This window comes from Macaca thibetana, chromosome 7 (assembly GCF_024542745.1).
Source record: "Macaca thibetana thibetana isolate TM-01 chromosome 7, ASM2454274v1, whole genome shotgun sequence".
NCBI classification, from domain to species: domain Eukaryota; kingdom Metazoa; phylum Chordata; class Mammalia; order Primates; family Cercopithecidae; genus Macaca; species Macaca thibetana.
In genome coordinates this window covers 156,221,299-156,237,429 of record NC_065584.1, presented here as the reverse complement: position 1 = coordinate 156,237,429, position 16,131 = coordinate 156,221,299, and the positions used below count along the sequence as shown (strand labels likewise).

At 40.8% G+C, this 16,131-nt stretch overlaps 1 protein-coding gene across 2 annotated transcripts in view; it reads right to left on the bottom strand.

The window, feature by feature from the left end:
• THSD4 (thrombospondin type 1 domain containing 4) overlaps window positions 1-16,131 on the bottom strand; it is a 686,742-nt gene that overhangs the window by 233,772 nt on the left and 436,839 nt on the right. Inside the window, exon 1 of one of the 2 annotated variants that reach the window (XM_050796271.1) lies at window positions 2,177-8,834. The exons of the other annotated variant lie outside the window; for it this stretch is intronic. Within the exon in view, the coding sequence (XP_050652228.1) occupies window positions 2,177-2,248 (72 nt within the window). The 5' untranslated portion in view covers window positions 2,249-8,834. Of the gene's footprint in view, window positions 1-2,176; window positions 8,835-16,131 lie in introns of those variants that run through there. 2 annotated transcript variants of the gene reach the window in all.

The following is a 16,131-nucleotide window of genomic DNA, read 5'->3' as shown; positions in this document are numbered from 1 at the left end:
CCACATGTTTATGAGTAAGTTTTGTAAGTAACACGACAATAAAAAAGAGGGTCTTATAAATAAATGCCACATTCTTCAAAGCTCTATCTAAACTACATTCTTTTTAAGGAAGAGGTGGGGGCTACTCATACTCATGCTCCTTCCTCATCACTTCATTTCCAAGAAGGAAAAAGGAATCCTAATCGTACAATTTCCTAGGAGCTCAGGCATTCTGGAGCCAACAGCACAGAAACACACACGCACTCACACATGCACGCACACTCACATGCACACACTAGGGGAAAGAGGGAAAGCAAGAACGAAAAGAGGAAGAGGCCCAAGAGGATCTTTATTTAGCAAAGCAGAGTGGAACAAAGGGGCAGGAGCGCAGGCATCTCACTACCTTTGATCGGGTTTTCTGGCTATTCATGTTAAGCACACACACTTCTAACTCATAAGACAAAACCTCTGCCTTCTCGCAAACGCTGAACACTGTCTGAAAAGCACCAAGATTTGGGTGAGCCTGTATAATCCCTTTCAATTTTCATCTGCTTTGCTGATTGTCAGGTGAAGCAGAGCCGTTTGCCACTCTGCATGTGACACAAGGCTAGGGGCACACACATTCCAGCGTGGCCTTCCCCACGAGCCAGCTGTGTGCAGGTAACTAAAGCCTGCCCTTTGCTTGCTGTTAATAAGAATAATTGGCACGCCACTGAGGGGCTGCTGGAGCGCTGTGATTTGCTCAGTTCGGGGGTCTCCCCAGACCATATGTGCATGCAGCGGTGATAGAAATATTTTCCATATGAGCTCTCCTCTCGCCTGCTTAAGTGCTCCAGGCTGAGTGAGGCCAGCCCATTTGTCATTTACTCTACACACTAAAAAAATCAACAGGGAAATTGTGAACTTCAACTACAACTAGAGGGCAATGGTCTGCTTTCAGCTTCCAGCATCACTCACCCATTCAGTTTCTCCTGCTCCCATTCAAGGGCTCAATCACTCCACAGGCCCAGAAAATATCTACAGAGCAGAGGACATAAGTAACTAATAGGCGAAAAGCCTACAACAAATGACCCGTTGCTGCATGTCTCTGAGCTGCATGTCTGTTTTGAACAGAGCAACAAGCCTGCTGAAACCACAGCTAGCCTTGCAGCCCTGGGCTTGGGAGCACTCCCACTTCCACTCTTCTTAGACAAGGGAAAGTAATTACATTAGGCTTTCAGAGCCTGCTTGGTCCCTGACAAGGCTAACAAAAAGCAAAGCTGTGAAGTGGCCTCATGGCCTTTTTAGGAGATACACTTTTCACTTGGCTTTTCAAAGAGGGAGACGGATGCAGGAGAAAGGCTGTCCTTTCGTTACTCAGGCATCAGGGTAAGGAAGGAAAGGAGTGGATGAGGGAAATACGTTGCAGGCTTGTTCACAGGTGAGGGTGGATACACCAAGGTGCTTCCCTCTCCAGGCTCAATGATCATCTACTCCAATCTCTTTGCCTGCATCAAAAACTGACTCCGAGAGGTATCACTGATGTTAAAAAAAACAAAAAACAAAAAAAAACTGTACCCAACAACCATATGAACTGAACCAATAATAATAAATCATCCTCATGAGCTTAGAACATGTCTCCCTGCTAAGGTACATCTGGGCATACTCCTAGCCCTGTTATATATCATCATCCCTTTTCAAACCTATGGTAGAAAGTTAAACACAGATTTTTCCAAGCACATCAAAGCAAAAAATAAAAATAAAAAATAATAATAAAAAAAAGAGAGAAGTGTTGCAAAAGCAGGGAAGAAAAGCAATTCCCCTAGCATGTACATTCTCTCTGCAGCACTAGAGAAAAGTTCTCAAAAGGTAACAGTCCCTAACGAAATCTGACATGGCACATCTTTTTTTTTTTTTTTTTCTGCTACAGCAGGAGAAACGTGCGTGCTACAGGCATCTGTCACCAAGGCCAGAGCAGCTTCCCGGTGTGGCAACTGTACAGATAGCTTCAGAATGATATTTTAGAAATTATAAAATTCTTCAAGAAGAAAAGAAGCCTTCATATAAGAAAAGGCAAGAGAAGCCTACAAAAGTAATATAAAGCATTACTCTTTGCACCCCATAAAATTCCATTCCCTGATCCCTCTTGGTAGATAGAAGAGGAAATATAATGCTGAAAAAAAATACAACTTCTGACAAGATATTTTATTTGGCTTACCTCTCCCCCAGGTCTTGCTAACACTGCTGTTTGAACGTGGAGCAATGTTAATATCAGGTAGCTGACAAACATTATTACCCAAAGTTAGAACTACCCTAGAGGAGAACTCCGTCTGCCAAGTGCTAACAGCTAGCAGATGCACTTGTGTCTCGGGATTCCAGCCCTGGAGTTCCGCTAGGCACCGCGCTGGTTCCCTCGGCTCTCCCTCACTGTACTACCCGGCGCTTCGAGCTCAGCCTCTGTTCTGAAGAAAACTGGTAAGCTGATCTCTTCATGTAATAACTTCTCCCGGCTGGGGGAGGGGACAGGAGCCAGCTGGGAGCTGGGGGGCTGCCTTTAACAGAAAGCAGAAAGGGGAGGGACAGAAATGATCAATGTGGAGTTCTGCATCTGGTCTCATTCATGAAAAGGGTTCCAAGGTAAGTACTCCACATGCAGGGGGACAGCCCCTACCTCGTCAACTGAGGCAGGGAGGGGGCAGTGAATTGCAGCAGGATGAGCTCCAGGCTGGGAACGGGGAGAGCCAGGGCCTTCCTAGTCCAGGATCTGGAGCTGACAAGCTGTGTTTGCCTGGACAAGTTGCCAGCCCTCTCTGGCTGCAGTTTATTTTTCTCACTTATACAAAGGTTGGGTGAATGATGTCTGAGTGCCCTTTTAGATCTGATTTGATGGTTGCAGAAATCTAGGCAGTTAAAAGCTGTATTATCAAGGGCAGCCTCAACGGGGAAAGAAGTTACAAGGGTGATGTGTGTTTGTGCACCAATTGTATAGACACAAACTGTGGAAGCCATTATATCCCCCTCTTGCTGCATCCCTGGGTCACTATGCCTAACCAAGAGCTTGAGGAATTATTGCAGAAAACGTAAAAATAGGTGGTAAGATGGGAACAAGTGAATCCTAAGTGTCAGACAGTGCTGTCAGAGTACATTGAAATGCAGGATGGTTTTAAAGAAATAAGAGCTACCTCTGAGTAGACTCACATCGACCATCAAAGTGGGGCTTGGGAGCGTGGGGAGCAGGCTGGGAAAAGGGTCATCCTAAAGCCTACAGTGCACTTGAGATACACCTTACATGGCCACCTGTTATCCTGAAATAGCAGGGGTCATGGCTTAAAATGGATTAGAACCCATCAAGTATGTATTCTGCCCGGAATGGGCTCAAGGTGCTATTCTGAGGCTCTTGGTGGCCACAGAGGATAGGATGACTGCATGGTGCAGTGGAAAAACCCTGAGGTCCTGGAATTAGGCAGGTGTGGGTTAAACTCCAGTTGTACTTCAAACTCTCGTGTGTGTCTCTGGATGAGTATTTAACCCTGGTGAGCCCTAGTCTCCCCTCCTGTGAAACAGGGAAATGCCATCCAATGGTTATGATGAGTATCAATGAGCTCACCTAGGCACAAAATGTGGCATAGTTCCTGGCACACAATAAGTACTAAAGACACAGGCTTTCTCTTTGATCTGAAATAAGTATCAGCAGCCAGCCCCAGAAAGTAAATTAATAAACACTTGAAAAGCCTCAGGTTATGAGCATTTTCCTGCATTAATGAGGAAACTTTAAACCTAACTGCAGTTTGCAGCCATCTCAGAAACTTTATTATCACCAGTCACATGACCATTTACCAGTGGGGAGTTTTTTGGCGGGTGACTGGGAGGGAAGAACTTTCATTCCTTCTTCCAGGGCTATAAGAGAAAAACAGGTATAGTGAGGATAATATCTCCAGTTAAGGAAAGAAAGGAATGAATTTTTCCTCTTCTCCCTTCTTAGTCATTGTTACGGTTCAGCTTTGGGTCTGTTCTGCTCCCTAACTGAAGGGGAAAGTTATCTACTGAGTAACCTCACGAGAAATGCAGGAATTATTTAAGAAAGCCAAAGTTCTTGAAAGACCAGGAGTACTGTCTAGCCAGGGGTTGGGAAACCTTCTGTAAAAGGCCAGATGGTTTTAGGTTTTACAGACCATGTGGTCTCAGTAGTAACTACTCAACCCTGCCATTATAGCACAAAAGCAACCACAGACAACACACACATGAACGGGTATGGCTGTGTTCCAATAAAACTTTATTTGTAAAAACAGGCAGGCGGCCAGATTTGACAGCAGTTTGCCAGCCCCTGGTCTAGAGACTTCTCAATCATCCTTCAATCCACTGCAGTCTTTTGACCTCTCTGCTCTACTGCAAGGGCTCTGGAAAGGTCACCAATGGCCCCTGTGTCACAAAATTCAAAAGATAATCATTTAGCACTTATTTACTTCTCTGTAACCATGTCCTCCTTTTCTTTTAATATTGTGGTAACAAATAGACAACATAAATTTATCATGTTGACCATTACTAAGTATACAATTGAGTGGCATTAAGTATATTCACAATGTTGTGCAGCCATCACCACTATTCATTTCTAGAACTTTTCCATTATCCCAAACAGAAACTCTGTATTCATTGAACACTACCTTTCCATTTCCCCTCCTCCAAGCCCCTGGCAACCTCTATGCTACTCTCTGTCTCCATGAGTTTTCCTGGTCTAGGTACTTCATATAAGTGGAATCATACACTACAGTATTTGTCCGTTTGTGTCTGACTTATTTCACATAGCATGTTCCCAAGGTTCATCCATTCTGTAACAGGTATCAAAATTTCATTCTTTTATAAGGTTAAACAATATTCCATTGTATGGATATACCACATTTTGTTTATTCATCCATCTGGTAGAAACTTGGATTGTTTCTACCATTTGGCTGTTACGCATAATGCTGCTATGAACATGGGTGTACAAGTATCTATTTGAATCCCTGCTTTTAATTATTTTGGATATATATCTAGGAGTAGAATCACTGAATCATATGGTAATTCTATGTTTAACTTTTTGAGAAGCTACCAAACTGTTCTCCATAGTGGCGGCACCATTTTACATTCTCACCAGCAATGCACGAAGGTTCAATTTCTCTACCTCCTGACAACACTTATTATTTTCCACTTTTTTGACAATAACCATCTTAATGGGTATGAAATGTATGTCCTCCTGTTTGAACCACTCTCTTCCCGTAGCTTCCAGGGCTATGGCTCTAGATTTCCTTTGCCTCTAATTAGCCAACATTCGTTGAGCACTATGAGCCCAGTATTATTAAAATTATTTTAAAAACTTTTAAAATAGATTCATGTAACCATGATAACAGGCTTATTGAATAATTTGCTCCATGTCACACAACAGTAGGTGGCAGTTGGCATTCTGACCCTAAAAGCCTTTGTCCAGAGCCTGACTCTTAATGACTGCATTGCCTTGTCACCATTTCTCTGGACTCCTTGACACACCCTGGGCCTAGCTCCTAAATTCCTATATTCTAGGCCCTGTCTCCTCTCTATCTGCCCTTGTTGGGCCATCTTATCATTCCAATGGCCCCAACTCTTTGCACATTCATGACTCTTTTTTTATTTTTATTTTTTGAGACGGAGTTTTGCTCTTGTTGCCCAGCTGGAGTGCAATGGTGCAATCTCAGCTCACAGCAACCTCCGCCTCCTGGGTTCAAACGATTCTCCTGCCTCAGCCTCCCAAGTAGCTGGGATTACAGGCTTGCACCACCACGCCTGGCTAATTTTGTATATTTTAGTAGAGATGGGGTTTCTCTATGTTGATCAGGCTGTTCTCAAACTTCTGACCTCAGGTGATCCACCTGCCTCAGCCTCCCAAAGTGCTGGGATTACAGGTGTGAGCCACCGCCCCTTGCCCACATCCATGACTCTCTATAATCATCTGTAGCCAGGTCTCCCTCCTGACCTGTAGGTCGATGTACCCAGTTGCCTAATGGATACTTGCATTCCTCAAATGTACTCCAAACTCAACAGGTCTAAAACTGAGCTAGTGTTTCCCTGAAACCTGTTCTTCCTCCTGTTTCCTCCATCTCAAGAAATAACATCATTATCTATATAATTCCCAGGGGCTGACAACAGCCCACTCCCTCACTTTTTCATCCAAACCATCACTAGGTCTGATTGAGTTTCCTTCTAGAGGGCTCCCCAGCAGGTCTATGGCCCCATATTCCTGCTGCCCTGTTCCCATCTAGCCCTCCATCATCTCCTCTTGACTTTACGTAGCAACCTTCTTGTTCTGTTCTTTTCTCCTTCCAGCCCTCTTTCCCAGTGCAGCCACTGGGATCTTCTAAAATGTGATTCCAATCATGTCACTCTCCTCATTTTTTTCCTAACTTTTTGTTTTGAAATAACTTCAGATTTACAGAATAGTTGCAAAGACAGCACAGAATATCATGGCATCTCTTCACATTGTTAACATCTCACATGACTATGATACATTTATGAAAACTAAGATGTTAACATTGGCACAATAATATTAACTAAACTACAGACTCATATTTCCCCAGTTTTTCTCCAAAATGTACTTTTTCTATTCCAGGACCCAATCCAGGAGACCACAATTACATTTAGTCATCACATTTCTGTGGTCTCTCCTGGTCTGTGACCGTTTCTCAGCCTTTCTTTGTTTTTCATGACCTTGATGCTCTTGAAGACTACTCGTCAGGTATTTTTTAGTTTGTCCTTCAATTTGTTTTTTTCTTTTCTTTTCTTTTCTTTTTTTTGAGATGGAGTCTCGCTCTGTTGCCCAGGTTGAAGTACACTGGCGGGATCTTGGCTCACTGCAAGCTCCCCCTCCCAGGTTCATGCCATTCTCCTGCCTCAGCCTCCTGAGTAGCTGGGACTACAGGTGCTTGCCACCATGCCCACCTAATTTTTTTGTATTTTTAGTAGAGACGGGGTTTCACTGTGTTAGCCAGGATGGTCTAGATCTCCTGACCTCGTGATCCGCCTGCCTCGGCCTCCCTAGCCTCCCAAAGTGTGAGCCACCATGCCTGGCCCAATTTGTTTTTTTTTCTAACTTTTTTTCATGATTAGACAGGGGTTAATGGGTTTTTATGAAGAATACTATAGAAGCAAAATGCCCTTCTTATCACATTCGTCAGGGGTATTCTATTCCAATATGACTTATCACTGATAATGTTCACCTTGACCATGTGGTTCAGGTGGTATCTGCCAGGTTTCTTCACTGTAGAGGTAGTATTTTTCCTTTTCTATATCCTGTTCATTAGAAATGAATCAGTAAATCCCATAGAATTAAGCTCTCCTTCCTGGAGGGGGAGTATCAAAGAATATTTGAACATGTGTTAAGACCATCACAAATTCATAAATATTTTAGAGGAGATAATTTGAGGCTATGCAAATATCCTGTTTTCTCTGCTAATTTTAATACTCATCTGTAGATTTTGCCTGCAGCAATTATTACTGCAGTGTTCTAACAGTGATTTTCTGTTTCTCTCATGCCTTCTACATTTAATCAGAATTCAGCAGTATGATTTGTCCCTCCTCTTCCATATATTTATTAATTCAAACATTTATTTATACTCCTCTGCTCCTTAAAATCTTTTGACGGGTGTCCTTTGGGATGAAGTCCAAATCCCTTCATACGACAATTACAAGACTGTTTGCAATACATTCTCTTCCTGCCCTTCCAGCCTCCTCCTCCTGTCTTGTGTTCACACACACTTCATTCTCCAGCCATCTTAAGCCACAAGAAATTATCTCAAATGCCATGTGTCCTTGTGCCCCATACCTTCTTTCCTGGTACTCCCGTTCTCTAGAAAGTCACTCCCCCATCCTCACTGAGCTAGCTCCTGTTGCTCTTTGTCTCTAAAAATGTAGCCCAAATTGTTCATAAGCATCAAATATTGGACACCACTAAATGCCCATCAATAGGGACTAATTGAATAATTTGTGACCTCCATAAAATGAGGTACCCTGAAGCAACAACAAAAAAATTGAGTTTGCTTCCTATGTAATGATATGAAATATATCCAAGATTAAGTGAAAAAAGTAAGATGCACAGAGGTGTGATTACCATCCTATTATTTGCATATGCATGTTTATAATTGCTTGTCTATGTGTTATCTGTGGAAAAACACACTTGAGACTACTAATAATGGCTACCTCTAGGGAGGGAAACTGAGTAGCTTCAGGACAGAAATGAGAGGAAAATTTATTATTACACATCTGTGCTGTCTCATACTGCAGCCACTTACCCACACACAAATACTGAGTACTGGAAATGTGGCTATTCCAAATTGTAATATCCTGTAAGTGTAGAATGCACTTCATACAATTTGAAAACTTGGTATAAACAAAAGAATGTAAAATATCTCATTCATATATTTTTATGTTGATTTGATGTTGAAATAATATTTTGAATATGTTGGGTTAAATAAAATATAGTATTAAAATTAATTTCATTTGTTTCATTTTACTTTTTAAAATGTGGCTATTAGAAAAATAGCCACACTGGTGGACAGCTTTTCTATATTCCCTTTCATACTTACTGAACTGTCAAACATGTGAATGTATTGCTATTCAAAAAGTAAATAAAATGAGACCAGGCGCAGTGGCTCATGCTGGTAATCCCAGCACTTTGGGAGGCTGAGGTGGGTGGACCACTTGAGGTCAGGAGTTCTAGACCAGCCTGGCCAACATGGTGAAACCCCATCTCTACTAAAAATACAAAAATTAGCTAAGTGTGGTGGCATGCGCCTGTAATCCCAGCTACTCGGGAGGCTGAGGCAGGAGAATCACTTGAACTCAGGAGGTAGAGGTTGCAGTGAGCCAAGATCCCGCCACTGCACTCCAGCCTAGGTGACAGAGACTTATCTCAAAAAAAAAAAAAAAAAAAAATAGTAGGCAGGGCACGGTGGCTCACACCTGTAATCCCAGCACTTTGGGAGGCCGACGCAGGCAGATCATGAGGTCAAGTGTTCAAGACCAGCCTGACAAACATGGTGAAATCCCGTCTCTACTAAAAATACAAAAGTTAGCTGGGCGTGGTAGTGCACACCTGTAATCCCAGCTACTCGGGAGGCTGAGGCAGGAGAATCACTTGAACCCAGGAGGTAGAGGTTGCAGTGAGCCAAGATCCCGCCACTGCACTCCAGCCTGGGTGACAAAGCTAGACTTCATCCCCCCACCCAAAAAAATAAAAAAGTAAAGAAAATGAAATAATGGTCGTAATAATAGTTAAGAATAGAAATGAACACATGCAGAAGTTCTCCTTGCTCCCAGTGATTCACTTAAATGTCACTTTTTCTAGGAGTTATATCTCATCAGTCTCCCTGTCAGGCTCAGGGCAGTGCCCTGGCTTCTGTCCCCAGCCATCCTCTGATTATCTCCAGTGTAATATTTATCATGATGTGTTATAATTGTGAATAAATGCATTGTCTTCATCCATACAGAATGAGTCCTCCATACAAGAGATGTGTCTTTTTCTCTGTGGCCCCAAGAGTCAGCACACAGATAGCCTGATTCAGTGAATGCCACACAAGAGAATGGATGCAAAGGTGGGCTTTACAGCAAACTCTTATCTGCTTATGACGGGAGGTCTTCTCATGGTTCGTCTTAGATACCAGAAAACGGAAAACACAGAGGCTAAATTCCCAGAAGGTATATTCCTCAAGGAAATTCAAATAATTTCAACCTAAGTTTTGGGTGACCTAAAAAGAGAAAACGTTAGTGGTAGAAATGAGAGTATCAAAAAATAGGGAAAATGAACATATGATACCTAAAACAACACATTTCATGTAAAATATAATTGTGCACTACCTCTAATAAAGAAGAGTAAACCATAGCAGATATCGCCTCTAAGGCTATTTTACTTTCTGCAAAGAATGTGTATTCCTTTATGAAGGAAGAAAGAATATGCAGGTTTCTCCACAGAGGTCCATGTCGTACGGCTTAAGTGTTCAAACTACGTTTATTTCTTTACATATGCTGGCATTGTGTGGAATAGGTGGAAAAAGTCTCCTGTCAAGAAAGCAGCTGGCTATCAGTCAGGGAGCTGGCCATGCAGGAAAGGAGAAGCAGAAGCAGGTGTTAGTAATTAACTCTCCCTTTGTATGAACCAAGAAGCCATTAAAGAGCCACAGAGGTGGGAAATGAGGAAAGCAAAGAACAGATCTCTGCCGCATTTCCGGTGATTGCTCTCCCTTCTCTTTAAAGATAAGGACAATCATGAGAATCTACAACAAAGGAAGTCGCTGCATCTTTACCCTTCTCTGATTTCTGTCTGAAAGGGGCCAAAGCCTGGCTGGATCAGCACTTGTAACTATCAGGGCAGCCATGCAGTTAGGTTGAGCACTTTGCAGGTTCACTGAAAGGAGAATGATGTTACTTGGCTCAACTGGGTTCAGGGATTTAAAGTCGGGCCGGGAGAAGCGCCAGAGACACAATCAGGGAGATGCTAAAAAAAAAAACAAAACCATACAGGCCCATCCTAACTCTTACAGTACACAGGGGAGCTAGTTCAGACAATGCATCAGAACCGTTCTCATGTTGACCGTATTCTTTGTTTCAAGTATTTGCTCTAAGACAGAGGTTCTCAACGGTGGTCCCTGGATCAGCAGCAACAGGGAACTTGTTTTAAAATGCAACTATCAGGCCTCATCCCAGACTTATCAATTAGGAACTCTAGGGGTTAAGGCCATCGATTTGTGTTATAAGAAGCCCCGTGGATGCCTGCTGGTTTGGGAACCACTGCTTTAAGCAATACTTATCTGTCTGGTAAACCTTAATTCAAACTGCATAAACGTAAAGTATTATTTTATGAAATCTTATTTTCTTACAAAAGGTAACTGTCAGATACTAAAACACAGCACGAAGCCGTAATAATGAAAACAGTGGCAAAAACAACCAGTGACGGAAGAGACAGATCATTCACCTGACTAAACTTGTAGAGGGATTTCGTGTGCAATCAATGAGTCACTTCAAATCATCAAGGAAAGGAAGGCAAAGGGTTAGGAATGTGGCCAACCACTTGAGTAGTAATTTCTCCAGTTTATATCAATGACAAACTGCGAGTGGATTATAGGTTTTATGTAAACAACAGAAGTATGAAAACAGTAAAAGGAAACGGGTCTATATTTCTATATTCTTAGTGTGGGGAGGGATTTTTAAGCAGAGCTATAATGAAGACAAAAATCACAAAACAAAATATTTATATATTTGTATATATATTTTAAAATTCTGTAAGTTGAAAATACCATAAATAGAATTAAAAGACAAATAGGCGGGGCACGGTGGCTCACGTCTGTAATCCCAGCACTTTAGAAGGCCAAGGTAGGTGGATCAGTTGAGGTCAGGAGTTCAAGACCAGCCTGAACATGATGAAACCTCATTTCTACTAAAAATACAAAAATTAGCCGGGCATGGTGGCATGTGCCTGTAAACTCAGCTACTTGGGAGGGTGAGGCATGAAAATCACTTCAACCTAGGAGGCAGTTGCAGTGAGCCAAGAACACGTGATCGTGATTGTACTCCAGCCTAGGCCAGAGTGAGACTCTGTCCCAGGAAAAAAAAAACAAACAAAGAAAAAAAAGCCAAATATACAGTAGAGAATGTATTTCACTTGTCCATTCACTGAAAATATCAGTACTTATCATCTGCTTGAACCAGGAAAAAAGAGACTCAATTCTTATAATTATGGAGCTTTTGGTCTGGTGCAGGATGCCAACATTAATGAAACCCAACAAATACAATTAGAATTGCAATGTGAAAAGAATTACAAAAGAAGAATATATGGTAGTATAGGAAGATTGTCCTCATTAGAGAGATTGGCTTGTGAGAGGAGCAATAATGGCCTTCCTGATGACCTGAGAGGAAGGAGGTGTGGCTGAACAGAAGCAACCAAGGGGGAGTCAGCCCAGCCTCAGATGGGCTGAGGACAAAGGGAGGGGCCATGATGCAGAGACTTTGTCTTTCTCTTAATGAGAATCTACTTTAAGGGCAAGGGCAGCAGTAATAGGACCAGGTTTGCAGTTTGCAAGGGCTACTTCTGTTGTATGGCAAAGGGATTAGAGGCAGGCAAGAATGGAAGCTGGAAGACCAGTAAGAAGATTATGGCCGTAGTCTAGATGAAAAGGGCTAAGAGCTTAAACCGGGATGATGGAAAGATGTGAATGATTTCAAAGATAACTGACAATGTTTATAGGGCGAAAGGGCTCAGGTCTACAATATATTTTAAAAAACACAAAACCCTTAAAGAAAGACAATGTTAACAGTGAAAGGTTGGACTCAATGTCTAACCATAGGGGAGGTCCTAGATACACTATGGTATACCCAAAAAGTGAACTCCTATCCAGTCCTTTAGAGTGACCATGCCATTGACTGCTGATACTGACAACATTTTGCTGTTACATTTTAAGACAGAAGTAGGCTACATCAATAAGGGAAGAATAGTCTTTTCCACAAATGATGTCAGGATAAGTGGATATCTACATGCAAAAGAATGAAGATAGACCCCTACCTCATCCCACACACACACAAAAATTAACTCAAAACACATCAAAGATTCTACATCATGGTCACTATAATTATTAATAATATATTATACACTTGGAAATTGCTAAGAGAGCAGATTTTAAGTGTTCTTATAATACATACGTGAATTAGCTTGATTCACCCAGTCACAATGTGTACATAAACCCAGAACATCATGTGGTACACCATAAAGACATACAATTTTTACTTGTCCATTAAAAAAATAAATCATAGATCATGGTAGGCAGAATAATGTCTCCACCAAGATGTCCACGTCCTAATCCCTGAAATTTGTGAATATGTTATATTACCTAGCAAAGGAAAAACAAGGTGGCAGATGGAATTAACATGGTTAATCTGATGACTTTAAAATACAGAGATTATTTTAGATTATCAAGGTAGGCACAATTAATCACAAGGGTCCTTAAATGTGGAAAGGCCAGGCAGAGGAGGGAGGGTTGTGAGAAGAACTCAGCCTGCCATTTCAGGCTTTGAAGGTGAAGGGGAGCTGGGAACCAAGGAACACGGCAGTCTCCAGAAGCTGGAAAGAGCCAGAAGTAGGAATCCTTTCCTAGAGCCTTCATAGGGACTGCGGCTTTGCCAACACTTTGATTGCAGTCTACTGAGACCCATTTTGGACTTCTGATCTCTGGAACTGGAAGATAATAAATTTGTGATCTGATGCCACCAATTTGTTAATTTGTTATAAAAGCCGTAGGACACTAATATATAGACTTGAGTATAAGAGCTAAGATTTTAAAACTCCTAGAAGAAAACACAGGAGTAACTTCATGAGCTTGAGTTAGGTGACGGTTTTATAGGTGTAACACCAAAAGCACAAGTGAGAAAGGAAAAACCAAATAAATGGGACTTTATCAAAATCGAAGACCCTGGTGCTGCTAATGATACCATCAAGTTGGTGAAAAGGCAATCCACAGAATGGGGGAGAAAAAATGTACAAATCATGTCTGATAAGAGACTTGTATCAGAACCTATAAAGTATTCTTATACTTTAATAATAAATGAAAACTCAATTAAAAATGGGTAAAAGGTTTGAATAGACATTTCTCCAGGAAAAAACATACAAATGGTCAATAAGCAAAGAAAAAGATGCTCAAAATCAAGAGTCATTAGGGAAATGCAAATCAAAACCACTAATCAAATACATAGGTGATAACAAATATTGGCAAGGGTGTGGATAAGCTGGAACTGTTATATACTACTGGTGGTCACGTAAAATGATGCGGCTGCCTTGGAAAAGTCTGCAGCTGTATCAAAAAGTTAAATGTAGAATTACCATATGACCCAGTAATTCCAATTTTAGATATGTACCTAAGAGAAATGACAACATATGTTTACATGTTCACAGCAGCAATATTCATAATAGCCCAAGCCCCAAAGTGGACATAACTCAAATGTCCATCACCTAATGAATAGATATATATAAAATATGGTACATCGGCACTACAGAATATAGTTTGGCAATACAAAGAAATGAAGTATTGATACATGCTACAAAATGGATGATCCGTGAAAAGATACCTTTTTTTAAAAAAATTAATTTATTATTATTATACTTTAAGTTGTAGGGTACATGTGCATAACGTGCAGGTTTGTTACATATGTATACTTGTGCCATGTTGGTGTGCTGCACCCATCAACTCGTCATTTACATCAGGTATAACTCCCAATGCAATCCCTCCCCCCTCCCGAAAAGATACCTTAAATGAAGTCAGTCAGTCACAAAAGACCATTTGTTGAATGATTCCATTTATATGAAATGTCCAGAATAGGCAAATGTATAGAGACAGAGAGTAGATGAGTTCTTTCACAGGCCCGAGGAGGGTGAGCAGAAATGGGGAGTGACTGCTAATGGGTATAGGATTACTTTTGGGAGTGATGAAAATGTTCTGAAGTTATATTATGGTGAGAGTTGCACAACCCTATGAAATATACTAAAAAAATGAAATCAGTGAATTGGATGATGTATAAATTATACACGGTTTTTTGTTTTGCTTTGTTTTGTTTTGTTTTTTTGAGATGGAGTCTTGCTCTGTCACCCAGGCTGGAGTGTAGAGAACAATCTTGGCTCACTGCAACCCTTGCCTCCCGGGTTCAAGTGATTCTCGTACCTCAAACACATACCCACCACCAGACCTGGCTAATTTTTGTATCTTTAGTAGAGACAGGGTTTCACCATGTTGGCCAGGCTGGTCTTGAACTCCTGACCTCAGGTGACCTGCCCGCCTTGGCCTACCAAAGTGCTGGGATTAGAAGCATGAGCCACCAAGCCTGGCCATATATTATATCTTAATATGCTGTTTTTAAAAAGTAAGCCATAAAATACCATCCTTAATATAATTTTATTTTGAGCAAACATAAAAGGTGAGTATCACATTCTTTTAATTTTGTTATTTTCTAATTGTTTTTACAGTGAGCAGAAAAATATAGTAAGAAAACAAAAATTATTCTCATTTGGAAAAATAGTGAAATGATAAAAACGGGAATAACTATGAATAGGCAGTTCACAAATGAAGATACACAAATGCAATATGAGACTCTAATACGAAAAACAATTTAACATTAATAGTAACCAAAGATACACAAAATCAAATAACATGTTGCTACGTTCACCTGGAAAATAATTTTTATGAAGGATAAATGCCCATTACAATACCAAGTTTTCATCTTGGTATTGTTCACAATGGTGAAAAATCTTAAATAATGTAAACGTTTAATCACAAGGTCTGAATTAAATACGTCTTACTGCATGTTTTGGGATATTATTTAATTATAAAACTATGGTGTTGTAATATTTAGTGACACTGATTGGTGTTTGCTGTATTGATGTGACAATTTACTAAGTGAAAAAAAAGTTACAAAAGGGGATTTCGAAGATGAAACCATTTTCATTACACACAGAAAAAGTGATCAGAAGGCTATTATCCAGCATGGTAATGCTGGTTATCTCTGCATGGTGATTTTTATTTTCTCCCATTTGTGAATTTTCTAGTGTTCCCACCACAAACACACAATACTTACGTAACAAGAAGGAGTAACGAAGTTTATTTTGATCCTGCTCAGATTACTGGGGATTTGCCTCACTGGCAACTCAGCTCAGCCAAAAGATGCAAAAGCTCCATCTAGAGGTTATTTTTATCAAACTGCAGGCACCTGATCCCAGAAACCCAGGGAAGACTCAACTGCTCAGCAAATACAACTCATATCTCAGAAGGCACACACATAGTAAGTGAATATCTCAGAAGGACTGGCTTTCTTTCCATGACCAAAGGTATTCATTCTGTGTCTAAATGGAAAACTTTATAACTCCCACCAGTAGAGCTGAGAATATATTACCAGTGGGAAAATGACAGAGTCAACCAACTCGTTGGTTTTCTTCCAAGGGTCTTCAACACACTCATTCTCTAATCTTAATTTTACTTAATTAAATATAATTTTCTGCTTTGAATAGAACAGAGATGATTATTACTTTCTGAAAAAAGAAAGAAAATGGCTTTGCATGTGTTAAGAGATTTGTCAAACATCTGTATTATAAACAGCCAGCACCAAACACTCTAGTGGAAGAGTTTAATAAATATGGGG